General features: G+C 35.5%; 1 protein-coding gene across 5 annotated transcripts in view; it reads left to right on the forward strand.

Moving 5' to 3' along the window:
• The window catches only part of cntn4 (contactin 4), a 195,043-nt gene that overhangs the window by 167,124 nt on the left and 12,863 nt on the right, over nucleotides 1–15,056 (forward strand). For 4 of the 5 annotated variants that reach the window (XM_039649158.2, XM_089134388.1, XM_039649156.2 and 1 more), the window contains 2 exons: nucleotides 12,262–12,437; nucleotides 14,697–14,817. In XM_039649158.2, the coding sequence (XP_039505092.2) occupies nucleotides 12,262–12,437; nucleotides 14,697–14,817 (297 nt within the window). The remainder of the gene's footprint in view (nucleotides 1–12,261; nucleotides 12,438–14,696; nucleotides 14,818–15,056) is intronic. The other variant, XM_039649159.2, reaches the window with a different exon arrangement.

Below are 15,056 nucleotides of genomic sequence, written 5' to 3' on the forward strand. Positions count from 1 at the left end.
GTCGAGGAGAATTACATACTCGTGTTTCACTTGGTGCCTTCAAAGTCACGTTGGATTTCCCCCATAGCGTAGCTATAACTATAACTAAATTCATTCCCAGTTCCTGTGGTGCGAAATTGCCAATTTTTGGTTCCTCAAAGAACCTTTCATTAAACCGTTCTTAAAATAGACATTTTTTTCTAACATTTTAAGAATCTAAACAACTTTTTTCACCACATGGTTCTCTGAACAATGGAAAGGTCCATGGATGTATACCAATAAAGAACCTCCATGGATGAATGCCAATAAAGAACCTCTAGTGTAACCGTGTACAGTACATTCTGCATCACACACACACCCAAGTTGCATTACAATGTCTTTTTGGTGTGCTTATCTGTATTCATTTACGTCTAAGTAAAATATACCATCCAAAGCTATCTGATCTTAGCCGAGGGGAATCCTTTTATTTCCTAATGAGATGGAGTGTAGAGTCAGAACACCAGCATGGGAAACCCGGAGGGACCCAGATCACACTTGTGTTGAGTCACTGGAGCAGTGAGTTATTATGATGTATTAAATATGAATGAGAGGTGGGTGTGCAGTGCCGAGCCTGTTCACTTAGGAGTGTTCTAAGGCTTGGTGGATTTTCAGGATGTAAGCACAACTCAGTGGAGGTCTCCATAACCTCTGCAATGTGTGTTTTACCTCCCTCATCGCTCTCTGTTCCTTCCTATTTCTCTTGAGCAATATTTGGGCAGATTTGTTTTCTAAGTCTAACTCAACTCAAATTGTGATTTAATAACACGGGGCGCCTCTGATTTCATGTACAGATTCAGTTGGAATCTCTTTATGTTTTGATCAACAGATTTTTATTGAGAATGCTTTTGAAATTCCCAAACTGGATGAATTTAAGAAAATTATTAAATTGATTTGAAATTCAAAAACATTCAGTTGGTTCTGACAAATTACAGATACTCCAATTGTCTAATTTTTGACGCTTGACAAATCAGTTTCATTGCAAATTAAAATTCCACTTCCACTTCATGTGTGGTTTAGCCAATTTTTTGCAAAAAAAAATCCAAAATTTAGCAAAACCCTGAAGATAGGACTGTCTTCCGTCTGTTTGTGGCTGTTTACAGAAGGTATACTCATTAAAACCAACTGAAATAAAGATGTAATTAATGATAACATTATACAATAATAAATCTCCTTTTTTATTTAATTCTCGTTTTAAATTGGATAGGATGCCAGCAATACTGGAACTACCAACTGTTATTTTACCCAAAAAGTTGGCAAAAATTCATAATGATGGTGAACCATGCAGCACAACTCCAAATTTAGCTTTAGTTACAGTATTGGGGCGAAGGTCAAAATAAATGAGAAGCGCTGTGGAAAAATAAGATATGAAAATCACAGACATTCCTATCTAATCGGGATTATATTTCTTAGAGGTCGCCCAAGGTAGCTGAAGAACAGTGGATAATTTGTTCTGAGGGATAAAATCACACTGTAAAACAATTTTACCTAAACTCCCCAGGGAAAATTAAGTCTGTCTGAATTTGGATTTTCTTTCATATTCATAGCTTTTTATAGCAGCGCTTGGCCGCCACCCCACAACCCACTAGTATTGTGGCAGATCATACACAATATTGCTTTAAATATGTTTTATATTGCTGAAATAAAACCATCTTTAACCATCCTTTTTCCACACGGCTATCGAAAGCAGTGGGTTTCCAGCCATTTTATAGAAAGTGTCCTTAACGAACATTCAGGAGCCTCATTTGAATGTAATCCTGGAAGAAGCAAAACTACATGTCTATAAAAAGCTCTATATTTATCGCCTCACTCGGGTTCTTTAGAAGTGAATCATTTCTAAAACTGCAGTTTCTTGTGCCTTAAGTGTGAGGTTTTAGTTTACTTCATTAACCTCTGTCAGGCATTGAAACCCTAAATCATTGCATGTCAAGGGGAGATCCATCAAAAACTCAATAAATATTGAGTCCCCTTCATTTTATATTCGTATGTATTATGTTATCAACTTATTGACATGACACAGGGGGAACGTGGGTTGAGTAAATGGGATTTATAGATAGATGGACTGGGGCGGAGAACCTTACAGTAAATACAATTGATAGATAGATGCAATGAGGCTGGGCACTTTTCACTTGCCAAAGATGTCAAAAGAAGTGATATGCCACTGGCAGCTATATGTCAATGTCTATTTTCTTTCCATTAGTATGTTAGAAGGGCGTACACATGCTACATCAGCAAAATAACATCCATAATTATACCATACAGTCAAAACTACTGTAGACACTGTTAGAGCCAAGCTAAAACCTAATCTTCTGCAAATAAATATGCAACATACTGAATGGATAGCTTCTAAAATGTAAGTTATTTTATTTATATTTATTTTATTTTAAAATGTATGTTATTGCTTATATGAAAATGAAGATTAATTGAATGTTGAATGCCTCTATATTTATTTTAAGTTTGTTTTGCTTGGACGTTTAAGCTACTTCATTTCATTCTGGAATGGAAATATATATATATATATACTGTATATATATATATATATATATATATATATATATATATATGGAAGTTATATGAAACTAATAAAAGATTAAGAAGTCATGGAAATGTGTTTTTTTTCCTCTAATACTTTCTCTAGATATTGTTTTTCACTATAAAGAAAGTCAGTTATTTCAATTCTTGTGTTTTTAAAAGGTTTTAAATTGTATATGTTGTCCATACATTGATGTTGTAGAATAAGTATCTGCCCTAATAAAAAAATAAAAAAACGTGTTTGAACACCTGCGAATACTAATGAGATCACAGTCCACACTTGACGTGTTTGTTCTTGATTTAAAGTTTAATGCAGTTTCCTCCCCTCCAAAAAAAAAACGTCGGACTTAAAAACGAATCTGTTGTGACTGAGCGTGTTGTCATGTTTACTTAAAGGTTCAATCCATTTTTTTGTCTTTCTTCTCGGAGGCCTTCAGACACCAGCTCCACAGCTCTCTAATAAAGCACCTTTGAGACAGTTCTCCTTTTAGTGGTTGCTATAGTAACCGCTTTGATTGTTTCATTTGCCCTTTTTTAAGATGCAAATGCAAATGTCTTTTACATGAGTCATATCATTATTCTTTAACATGGCTGATTCCTCTATATTTAGAGATTATCCATAAAGCTGCCTGGTGTAAAGTCTTTAGGAGAACAAATATCTATCTATCTATCTATCTATCTATCTATCTATCTATCTATCTATCTATCTATCTATCTATCTATCTATCTATCTATCTATCTATCTATCTATCTATCTATCTATCTAAATGAGAACCTGCTGATGCAGATTAAACCTGTCATTTAACATCTAACATAATCACAAATTCAATTATATCATAATATGCAATCATAATCAGTGTTGGGGTAAACGCATGAGTAACGTAAGTTGCGTAATCAGATTACTTTTTTATAGAATAGAATAGAATAGAATGAGGCATTTATATAGCGCTTTCATATGACCTACTATACACCCAAAGCGCTATACAATCATATCAGGGGGTCTCTCCTCAATCCACTACCAGTGTGCAGCATCCACTTATTTTGATGGTCCTTTTTGAACATTTTGTTGAATATTAAGTAACTTTGCAACAACATGTTACACTTTATTGTGATGATCCTCCAATAGACAGTCCACTGACTAGAAGTAACTTTGCAACTACTGTATGTCAACTTATTCTAACCTTAACCCTACCAGTCTATTAATACTCTACGAACACTCTAATGAGACCTAGTAGACATGTAGGTGCAAAGTTACTTGAAATTAATTTTTGGGATGTTCTCGCTCACCTCAAGGGCATCCAAGAGGTGTCTTTGTTTCCACAGTAGTTTCAATTTTGATATTTTTAGGTCAAACCGTTCTTTTCTGTCAGTCATATAATGGAGGTTTATGGTCACCACCTCAAAGAGTATGCACAGAGAAGTCCAAATTAAAGATGATGTAATGACTCATAAATAGTGTTGTCACGGTACCAAAATTTCAGTATTCGGTACCGATACCAGTTAAAATTCACGGTTCTCGGTACCAATTTCGGTACCAAAGCTTAGTTTAACTTTACATATATTTAAGTGTTTATCACGGTTACAAGTATGGAAACTGTACATTCGTATTATAAACACTTTAGAAAAAGATTAGATAAAATGACCTAAAATAAACAATAGTATACACTAACAACACATTTTTAAAGTTGTTTGTAAAGTTTTAATCCATTATTTATTTAATGCACAATGAATTAAGTGAACAAACATGAACAATCAGGTGTTTGTAATAAATAACATTTTCAAACATTAATTAATGTTGTAAAAATATATTGTTCACTCAATGTGTTGATAACTAAGTAATGTTTATGAATGGTATCTTTGTAGCATTACCATAAAACATGTTTTATTTGACTTGACTGTCCTTTTATTAATCTAAAACTGCATTCATATTTAATTTTAAAAAGGCTTTTTAAACCTGCTGAGTTATAAAGGCAAGAATACGCCTAGAACTGGCATTGACATTAAATGATAATACTAATACCATAGTACTCTGGTGTCGGGTAGATACTACTGTGCTCATGTACTCGTAAAACTACCCCGAAAGCACTTTAGAGGCCGTTCACATGTCGCGCGTGTTTTTTAATTATATTTTTGCGCGTGCTTATTCTTTCCAAAGCGCTTGCTCTCACGCGGCGTCTGTCGTTGCTATGCAACGCCAACGAGTTTTTATTAGGATTTATATTTGAAATCGCGAATTTTCAATGTAATCGGCCTCTTATGGCAACGTGACATTAGCCTAATCCAAAATATTTCCATATGTGGCTCTTTCCTCCTTTCGTTTCAACAAGTGGATTCAGAGAGAGAGCCATATCAGCGTTATGAAGAGGACGCAACTGTGCACGTTTCAGACATCGCGTCTAGAACAGAACTGGATTAACCTGGTACTCGGTACCTAGAAAAGCTGGTACCGTAACATTTTTTTTTTTTAGTACCGACTTGGTACCGAAGTACCGAGTTTTTTGACAACACTACTCATAAATATAAGTACACATTGATGGCCTAAGACACGAAACGAGCGGTTTGTGTGAGAAAACGAACAATATTTATATCGTTTTACCTCTTGTAACCACAAGAGGTTACAAGATGTAAAACGATATAAATACTGTTTGTTTTCTCACACAAACCGCTCGTTTCGTGTCTTAGGCCATCAATGTGTACTTACATTTACGAGTCATTAAATCATCTTTAATTTGGACTTCTCTGTGCATGCTCTTTGAGGTGGTGACCATAAACCTCCATTATATGACTGACAGAAAAGAACGGTTTGACCTAAAAATATCAAAATTGAAACTACTGTGGAAACAAAGACACCTACATCTTGGATGCCCTTGAGGTAAACTAAGGGACCATTAAAATGAAGTAAAACCAATATGGTAAATAATACAAATACTTTATGGATTCAATCTTTTTTTTTAACTAAAGTCCTTGCTGCTGAACATCAATGATCCAATTCATCGATTCTAGTGAGAGGACTTTAAAATAATTTGCGGAATTAAGAGTGTTTTTACATTGTCTTACTTCTCTTCCATCTCTTCTTTTCACTCTTGGTGTGAAGGGCCTTTACCTTTACCGAAAAATAGAATTTGTTATTTTGTAATTAAAAAACAAACAGGCAAGCCCAGACCAGTTGAGACAAAGTAATGCAAATGTAACGCAACACTTTGCTTTCCATAAAAAGTAACCAAGTATAGAATTAATTGCTTTTTAGGGAGGAACACAATATTATAATATATTACGTTTAAAAGTAACACTGACCATACTTAGTTAAAATTATGGTAGTACAAAACACCCTGGGACAAAAATGCCTATAATGTCTTTAATAAATCAGATATTTGTTTTTTTTTTCTGCCAGTTACTTGTAAAATCTTCATTTGTCTGCGTTCCCATTGGCTGGTTAATAATTTAAAAATGCATTACTTGCATTATAGATGATATATATATATATATAGATATGCAGTCAAAGAAGCTTAGACCGAGAGAGAGAGAGAGATGGATGAGTATCTTATAAGTCTTTTATGTCGAGTCTCGGCTCCGTGCTTTCATCGAAAGACCACTTTTGTTCACCAGTGTGAGTGTTGTAGTCACACGTTTTTTTTTTTTTTTTTTTTTCACTTTCTAACACTGACATATTTAATTAATCAAGAGTGGAATTCTTTAATCTGGAGATATTTAATTTAAGAATGAAACTCCACAGATCATTTCACACCTTAAAGGTTGAAAAGCAGGCTCATAATTATTAACGTTATCCGTCTCTGAAAAACAGAATTATCTCTCGAAAGGATGTTTTATTTCTCATTTGCAGGACTCGGATTTCACACTAAAGCAATAACGGCTCTTTCAACTCCAAAAAGAGTCTAACGGGATTGTGATTGGTCCTCAGCCAGCCTCATTTCTTCGAGTCACCGTCTGCCCTGTGCGTGCTGTTTGTTCGGCACGTCGTCTCGCACCTTTTATTCCATTATTTCTCTTCATTAACGCAGTCCTCAAACATGTCCGCTCTGTCATTATTGATGACATTTATCCAGACGCTTTGTAATGCGTCTGAGGATGGGGAGCGGCCCATTAAATTGGTTATCAATCAGCCTGAGGAGAAGGATGCATCTTTTTTCTATCTGGGTGAATTGCACGATTATCTTCAGATTTATATTTCAGAGAGAGTGTCACGGGCGTCTATCTGACACCGACCCTGAGCGTTTACTCTCGATTGCGTGGGCCCTGCGTCGCTGCATATCCTTGCTGACGTACAAATGTTCCCCTATATGATCTAGCACCTAACTGTCACTATTAATAAGGCACTGAGACTAAGACAGGGACATTTACATTTGCAATTTCATTTAGGAGTGGAAACCTGGTTTGCCTGTGTACATCAGCGTCTGCCGCAACCCTTATGGGAGATGACAGTGGTTTATTTAAATTGACTGTGGTGATATGAGGGCTGAAAAATACCTGTCACATTAGATTCCCACGGGATAAGTTGCATGTAAACCCTCCCAGCAAACAGCGGTTGGAAACGGAGCATTGTGTCAGCCCTGCTGATGTCCCAATCATCAGAACGCTGAGAGGATATTACCTAGATTAATTAGTCTTAATTAGAAATTAGTTTTGCTGGACAGAGATTAACTGAGGATCAGATCATGTGTTTGAATGTTGGACAATGATATCACAGTTGGGGAAAGATCATTCTCATAATGAGTTGCCTCACTGTTGCATGCAACGTACACGGTTATCCCATCAGCAACATGTCACTTAAAGGGATAGTTCACTTTGAAATTAATTTTTGATATGTTTTTGGTGTCTTTGTCTCCACAGTATTTTCAATTTAGATATTTTTAGGTCAAACCGTTCTTGTCTGTCAGTCATGTAATGGAGGTATTTGAGGGCCACCTCAAAGAACATGCATCCAAGTCCAAATTAAACATGATTTAATGACTCATTAATGGCCTAAGACACGCTTTCCGGCGCATGCGCAGACCGAAGTGCCCGTGACTTCAGATCACTTGGACGTGGCTGTTGTTACAAGAGGTAAAAACGATATATAAATACTGTTCGTTTTCTCACACAAAGCGCTCGTTTCATGTCTTAGGCCATCAATGTGTACTTACATTTACGAGTCATTAAATCATGTTTAATTTGGACTTCTCTGTGCATGCTCTTTGAGGTGGTGACCATAGACCTCCATTATATGACTGACAGGCAAGAACGGTTTGACCTAAAAATATCAAAATTGAAAATACTGTGGAAACAAAGACACCTACAACTTGGATGCCCTTGAGGTAAGCTAAAACATATCAAAAATTAATTTTAAAGTTTCAGTGCACACATTTAATTACAATTTTGTTTGTGTTGTTATTACTCATTTGACAATTAAACTTTTGATAATTTTATTAAATACTTTTATATTTGATATTTGATGGAATTTTACCCAAGGCTCTTTTTTTTAAAAAAGGACTGAAGCTATCACAGATTGCGCACATATCCAAGAGGCTCTATTTCAATTATTACTTTGTGATGTTTTCGACCCGAGTTGTCCGAGTACGAGCTTCAAAAAAAGGGGGATTGCAAGATCCGCAAGGTTATCGCGGAGGGTGGAAACTCAATTGGAAGAGGTTGCAGTGGTCAGGCTTTTTGTCAGCTTTCTTTTGGTGCGATTTTGCAGAGGTATTGGTGTGAAGATAAGGAGCCTTGGTCATTTCGAAACTGCTTTCGGAGTGTGCATGAGGAGAGAAGAAAAGACATGGAGAATGGGGGCAGATATAACCGATTTTAGTATGGTATAGACTTTTTTTCTTGGTCAAAATCTTAAGAATCATTTTTTTTGTAGCCACCAAATCATGTGAATGAAGCTCGTGACTTTTCCTGATCCCATTCCCTCTTTTCTCTCCACTGTTCTCTATAAATAAAAATGGCATAAAAAAGGGCAAAATAAAAATGCTTATCTACTACGTATATTTCACTGTAAATACACAAAAAAACCTTAATTCACAGTGGACAGGCAGTTGTCTCTCTAGTGATGTAGTTTAGGTTTTGCCCTATTTTGTGTCTTGAGTTTTGTTATTACAGTGTTTTGATGGCAACTTAGAATTTTTCACAAAACACACTGAATGACTGGAGAACATGTATTTTTAGTTTGCATTATCTACTTTTACTCGACGTCAGTGCCGCATGACAAAGTTTTGAGTTTGCTTCAGTTCATTTTTATTGTAGATTAAAAGCAAGTTACTTAAAAAAAACAACTTTTTTTTATTCCTAATTAGGCATTTTACAGAATTTGATGGATTCTGAACCACTCTTGATGAGGGAATTTCTGTATATTGTCATTTTCCGATATAATTACATTCATTTATTCATTTACAGAGGTTCTTCACTGTAAAAAAGAAAAACTTAAAGTATGTTTGTTCTGCCTTAAAATCTTAAGTTCAGTCAACTCAAATATCCAAGTTATCACTTACTACAGTACACATTTCAAGTTGACTAAACTTAAAATGTGAAGGCAGCATAAATACTTACTATTTTAAGGTACAATCTTTTTTTGTTTGCAGTGCATTGCTATCATAAAATACATACAGAAAAAATCTTATTTAAAATAAAGGACAAAGTCACAGGTGTTATTTGCTAATCTGACCTTTGAGTTTGATTTCTTGACACTATCACCAGTCGCACAGATCTGCACATTGGCTTTGCTCAATTGCTTTTTGTGGCAAATCATTGTAAGCCCACTAGAACACTTGACCTGTATGAGACTGCAATATTAAAGTAGAAATATGAGAGAAGAATAACGTGTAGTCTGGCTCTACGATACTTCCACAGACCACTTGACCTCGCTTGGTCATTGAGTAGCAGGGTTCTTCCATTCCCGTCCGTCACCTTCCGTATGTCACTATGATATTTATGATATTTGTGAAATTGATGGAGCTGCATTCATTCAAAAGTGTGAACACACTTTTGAGGTCATTGACGTCTCTGTGATGGGATCAGTCTAAAGCTTCCACGGGTTGCCGCTGTTAATCTATAGGGTCTCATCTTCTCTCGACAGCTTTAATGACAGACAGTAACAGTAACAAGGTATTATGCAAGAAGGATATCACTCAGATTACGCCGACGAGAGCTTGAGGGCGTCAGGTCTTTTAAACGAGGTTATCTATGCAATCTGTCACAAATGATGATGGAGAGGGGTAATAAGAGGCATTTTCTCCAGTTCTACAACCTCGACTGTAAGACGGCGGTGTCAGCTTTGGCTTGAATGAATTTTCAGGTTTCACTTCAGAGATTTTTTCTACCGCCGTTCAGGGCTCTGGTCTGAAGTGCAAATTTGCGGATCAGCGCAACCACACATTCCCTCTAGCCTAAACCCTCGCTGAGGCGCGTTTCATTCATTACAACTACAATGGGAGGTATTAATAGCTTCTCGTTGACTTACAATGGTCATTTTTCAGCTGTTCAGTTTAGCCTGATGCTTGTTTAAATGTAGACCATAGAGGAATCCGCCTTGTTTGGAGACCCCAAGCCACTTCCATGGCGAAGAACAAAGGGAGCCACGGGACATCTGACTACTGTGAGAGACGGCAAACAATAACATGGGAGCGTTACACGGAGAACAGGATGAAAGTGGTTGGGAAAAAAAGGTACATTATTCAAGCAATCCTCCAACAAGTGCTGTTCCTACAGGAGAAGAGCGAGTAACATGCTCTTTTCTAGGCTTCAAGGCGCTGCTGTTGAATTCTGAATTGAATTGCCAGGCTAAGAGCTGACAGAATACCAGGCAGTGCCGTATTGTCATCCCATTGTGTGTATCTGACAGACAGTCGGAGAGGGATCTCATCCAAACAATAAAAGAAGCGAGCCTCATCCGACGGCCCCTCATTGTGTTCCATACAAAACCCATAGCAACGCACCTGTTAGCTTCGCCTTTCCAGTTTGATATCAGTCGAGATGGGAAAGGTCGTTTCATGTGTCGGAGACCTGTAATTCCAGAATCGAATCCTCACACGTTGATTGGGAGCGTGTGCTTTCTGCTTTCAGCATACATTTGCACTCTTCTGGGGTATCATTCACCGCACTTAATTTAGTCTGATGGACATTTCAGCAAAACATACACAGCGCCCTCATGAGGCTCAAAAGCGGCCTGCGGCGGGTTTTTGCTCTCGTGCACCTGTTCTACACAAGGCTGCGCTCTGAAAGTGGAGGAGCGGCGCGCTTATCGTGTTCACTTTCTGAAATGGCGCCAGTCTGTGTGTGAACTAAACTGACTTGGAAGGAAAGAGAGCTGTTTTTCAGAGTAGTGCATTCTGGGACGTTTGGGGCTTAGCAAAGATCAGACAGTGACACATGGTGGAGCTCATGGGTTATTCACCTCTTCGCCCACCCTAGATATTGTCCTGTTAGTTGTTGGCCATCTGTCGTTGAGCTCTGTGCACTGGACTCTGAATCTTATTTTGACATTTGAGCAACGTTCAAAGAAAAAAGTTTATTTGAAATCATTGCTGATTGATTCATTTAATTAATCACAATGAATCACATTTCTTTGAAAATCCCCAACATTAAGACAATAGAAAGACATTTCTATGGCATTTTTTGTTTATTTAATAAAATACTCTACCATTTAAAAGTTTGCGGAATAAAAAATTCCTAATTATTCATTTAATTATTAATTATTCCTAATTAGGAATTTTACAGAATTTGATGGTTTCTGAACCACTTGCTGAGGAAATTTCTGTATATTGTCTTTCCGGATGTAATTACGTGAATTTATTCATTTTCAGAGCTTCTTGTATACACGCTGTAAAAAACAACAACAACAACAAAAAAACTTAAAGTACGTTTGTTCTGCCTTAAAATCTTAAGTTTTGTCAACTCAAATATCTAAGTTATCATTTACTACAGTGCACATTTCAAGTTGACTAAACTTAAAATGTGAAGACAGCATAAATACTTACTATTTTAAGTTACAATCTTCTTTTTTTTGCAGTGCATTGCTATCATTAAATAAATACATAAAATTGTATTTATCTTATTTAAAATAAATGACTCTGAATCTTATTTTGACATTTAGCAACATTCGAAGAAAAAAAGTTTATTTTAAATCATTGCTGATTGATTCATTTAACTAATTATAATGAAACACATTTCTTTGAAAATCCCCAACATTAAGAGAATAGAAATACATTTCTATGGCATTTGGGTAATTAATAAAATATACTCTACCATTTAAAAGTTTGGGGTCAGAAAGAAATTTTCAGTGTGTTTGAAAGAAGTCTAATGTTCACCAAGGCTACATTTATTTTATCAAAAATACTATGTCATTTATTCCTTTTATGAAAAAAAAAGTTACATTTTCCATAATCCAGTCTTCAGTGTCACATGATCCTTCAGAAAACAATGTTGATTTGCTGCTCAAGAAACATTTCTGATTATCATCATTGCTGAAAACACTAGTGCTGCTTCATATTTTTGTGGAAGCATGATACTTTTTTAAGGATTCTTAGATGAATTAAATGTTCTTTTTTAAAGCATATATGTAACATTATAAATGTTTTGCATTTATATCAAATTTAATGTATCCTTGCTGAATAAAAGTCGAGGCTTTTCAAGACTTTACAAAAAGAGAAGTTAATGCTTGTTTTGTTTCCACACTGGTACTTTTTGTGTGTGTAACCATTGATATTTATTGTCTTCCAGAGCCAACGATCATTACAACTGCTCCCAACACGCTGGATGTGACCGTTGGCGAGAGCATCATTCTTCCCTGCCAGGTTTCTTACGACTCCTCGCTGGAGCTCAAGTTCACATGGTTCTTCAACGAGCAGCTCATCCACTTCGGCAGCCATGGAGGATACTTTGAAAAAGTTGGCGGAGTAAGAACAAAACAATTACAAATACCCTATACATTGGTTTATTTATTTATATCGCTGCCAAAAGTTTCTGATAATACTGGGATTACCAAGATTATAGTTTTTGGCTGGTCCTGTTATCTCAACATGGCAGCCACCAATAGCTGCCAACATTGAAAAAAAAAATAGCATGTAACATGTTGCTGTATTCCATTAAGCATATATTTTAATCATAAATTAAATTATAGCAAATAAATGTATCATAAATCACTGAGTCACAGGCTTTGCATGCCTGTATGTTGCCTACGTAGGAAGCTAATAGGTTTTGGAACAGGGCCATAGATTTTTAATACATTTTTAAATACCTGTTTTTCCTTTCTTAAAAAAAAAAAAATTAAGAACTAATGCTTTGATGAACAATTCACATACTTATATGCAAATTTATTTAAACTGTAATTGGTAACATATTGTTCTTTAGATATTCATATCAAGTACTTTCAACTGAATTGCTGTGGGGAAAATCACATTAGTTCTTTTATTAAATTCCACAGTTTTGAGTTTGTGAATTTATGATAAGAGATTTTCCCATTATATGTGCAGACACTGACAACCCATTCTGTATTAATCTACAGTATAATTAAGCTTCCCACTCAGTATGAATTGCAGCACTTGTACAGTCACATGCGTTTCTTTTCATTAAAAGTTCATGATATTTTTTTTCCCCTCTCCTTTTGGGGATGAGGGGCTGATCGCTTTTCTTGTCATCCAGTTCATCATGTCATCCATAGAGGTGCCCCGTCTCCAAAGAAACTAGCAATGAAGACTGTTCTAGATGGAAGTGCTCTATTTCAAGAGCAAGAACTGCCACTCTAATACTATTATACCTGATTACTATGATTTTATATGAGTAATGTATCTTAAGCAACGATTTGAGTGAAGAATGTCGGGAAGGTATATAGCCTTGATAAGGAAAAATAGCAAAGTTATTAATTCTACTCACTAGTAATTTGCTTTAAAGGGTCATGAACTGCATTTTTATATATATATATATTTAAATAAATATAATGTCTATATGTTCTCTGAGCTCCACTAATAATGTTATCAAGATTTTTACATCAAAAGACATCCTAACTTAGAAGTAATAAGCTATTTTCTCTCCTGTTTTTGACCCTCTCTTTCGAACACACTGTTTTGATAGCATTCAAGACTTTGACCCACTGCAATGATTGGGTAACAGTTTTGCATATTAAAATCATTTTCAACGTCCCCGCCATTACATGTGAAATTGTTTTGAAAATTTCCAATGTTGGCTTAGATCAATACAATAACATAAGTAGCGTTCTCTATGTGCTTTCTTCCATATCCAGGAACCTCCCGAATTATCCCCATAAATGTGGAAGTAAAGAAAATAACTGCAAATGACAACTTTTCAATTTGACTGCGGCGCTGCAGTATATACTCAGTACATATCAAACAATCTGTAGCCGACAAAGCAATAGTGACACATGGTAAAAACACTGTTACTCACACTTGTGTGTTGCAACAATAGTGTCGATCTGAAACTGAAGTGAACGGTGTCTTGGCGTGATCTGACTAGAACTTTGTTAAAATAAAGTTCATCTACATTTTTTAATGTTAGTATCACAAGGAATGTAATGCAAAGACTGTGTATTTCCACAACTTGGCACTTCAAAACATCTAGTGATCCTCTATCATTTATGATGTTATCATTCATGTAATCCTAGATCATTTGCTTCTGTTTCGTTTTTACAAACTTTTGAGATTTGAAACTATTTTTATAGTACATTGACTTCTTATATGTCAAAAGATCAAGAAAATTTGATTTCTCAATTCATGACCCCTTTAAGTTAATTAAATTGTTCTAAGTACTTACAGAGACAGGTACCAAAATAGTCCAAACCCAAAATTAGCCATAATTTGTATTCACCTTATACTCTGGTCCACTTCTAAGCCATTTCTAAGCAAATCTGCTTATCTGGACAAAAATAGTTTTTGTTTGATCTACATTTTGCGTGTAATTTAAGGCAATAATAGGCCATGGTACAAATAAACTTTTCAAATAATGTCTTTGTAGATAAATATCAAATTAAAGTTAAATATCTGATAAATGTCAAAAAAATGTACTATAATTCAAGTACATATAAATACAATTTAAAACAGGCATCATTTAAGATGTAAAAATACAACTGAATAATAAAATATGTTTAATTTCTCTACCCAATCTGTAACTCCTTACCATATCTTTGATCTTTCTTTTTTTAGCAGCACTCGGCAGGTGACATCATGATCCGAAACATTCAGCTGAGGCATGCTGGGAAGTACACGTGTGCCGTACAGACCAAGGTGGACAGCAGCTCCATTGCAACTGACCTGATTGTCAGAGGTGAAAATGTGAAATTTGAAATCTTTATTTCGTACATAAAAAGAAAGTATATAAAATAAAACAATGTTTAAAAACAACTTAGGAAAAATCAAAACAAATGAGTCGCAAAAAATATATATGTATAATTCACAAAAAGAACTACAAAATTCGACTGCTTTACGTTAAGCGTTACAATTGTTTCGTTTTTCTTCGTTTCTGATGAAATCATGTAACATACTCTACCATGTCTGTGGACATCG

Source organism: Pimephales promelas, chromosome 8 (assembly GCF_988280905.1).
Source record: "Pimephales promelas chromosome 8, fPimPro1.hap1.1, whole genome shotgun sequence".
Taxonomy (NCBI): domain Eukaryota; kingdom Metazoa; phylum Chordata; class Actinopteri; order Cypriniformes; family Leuciscidae; genus Pimephales; species Pimephales promelas.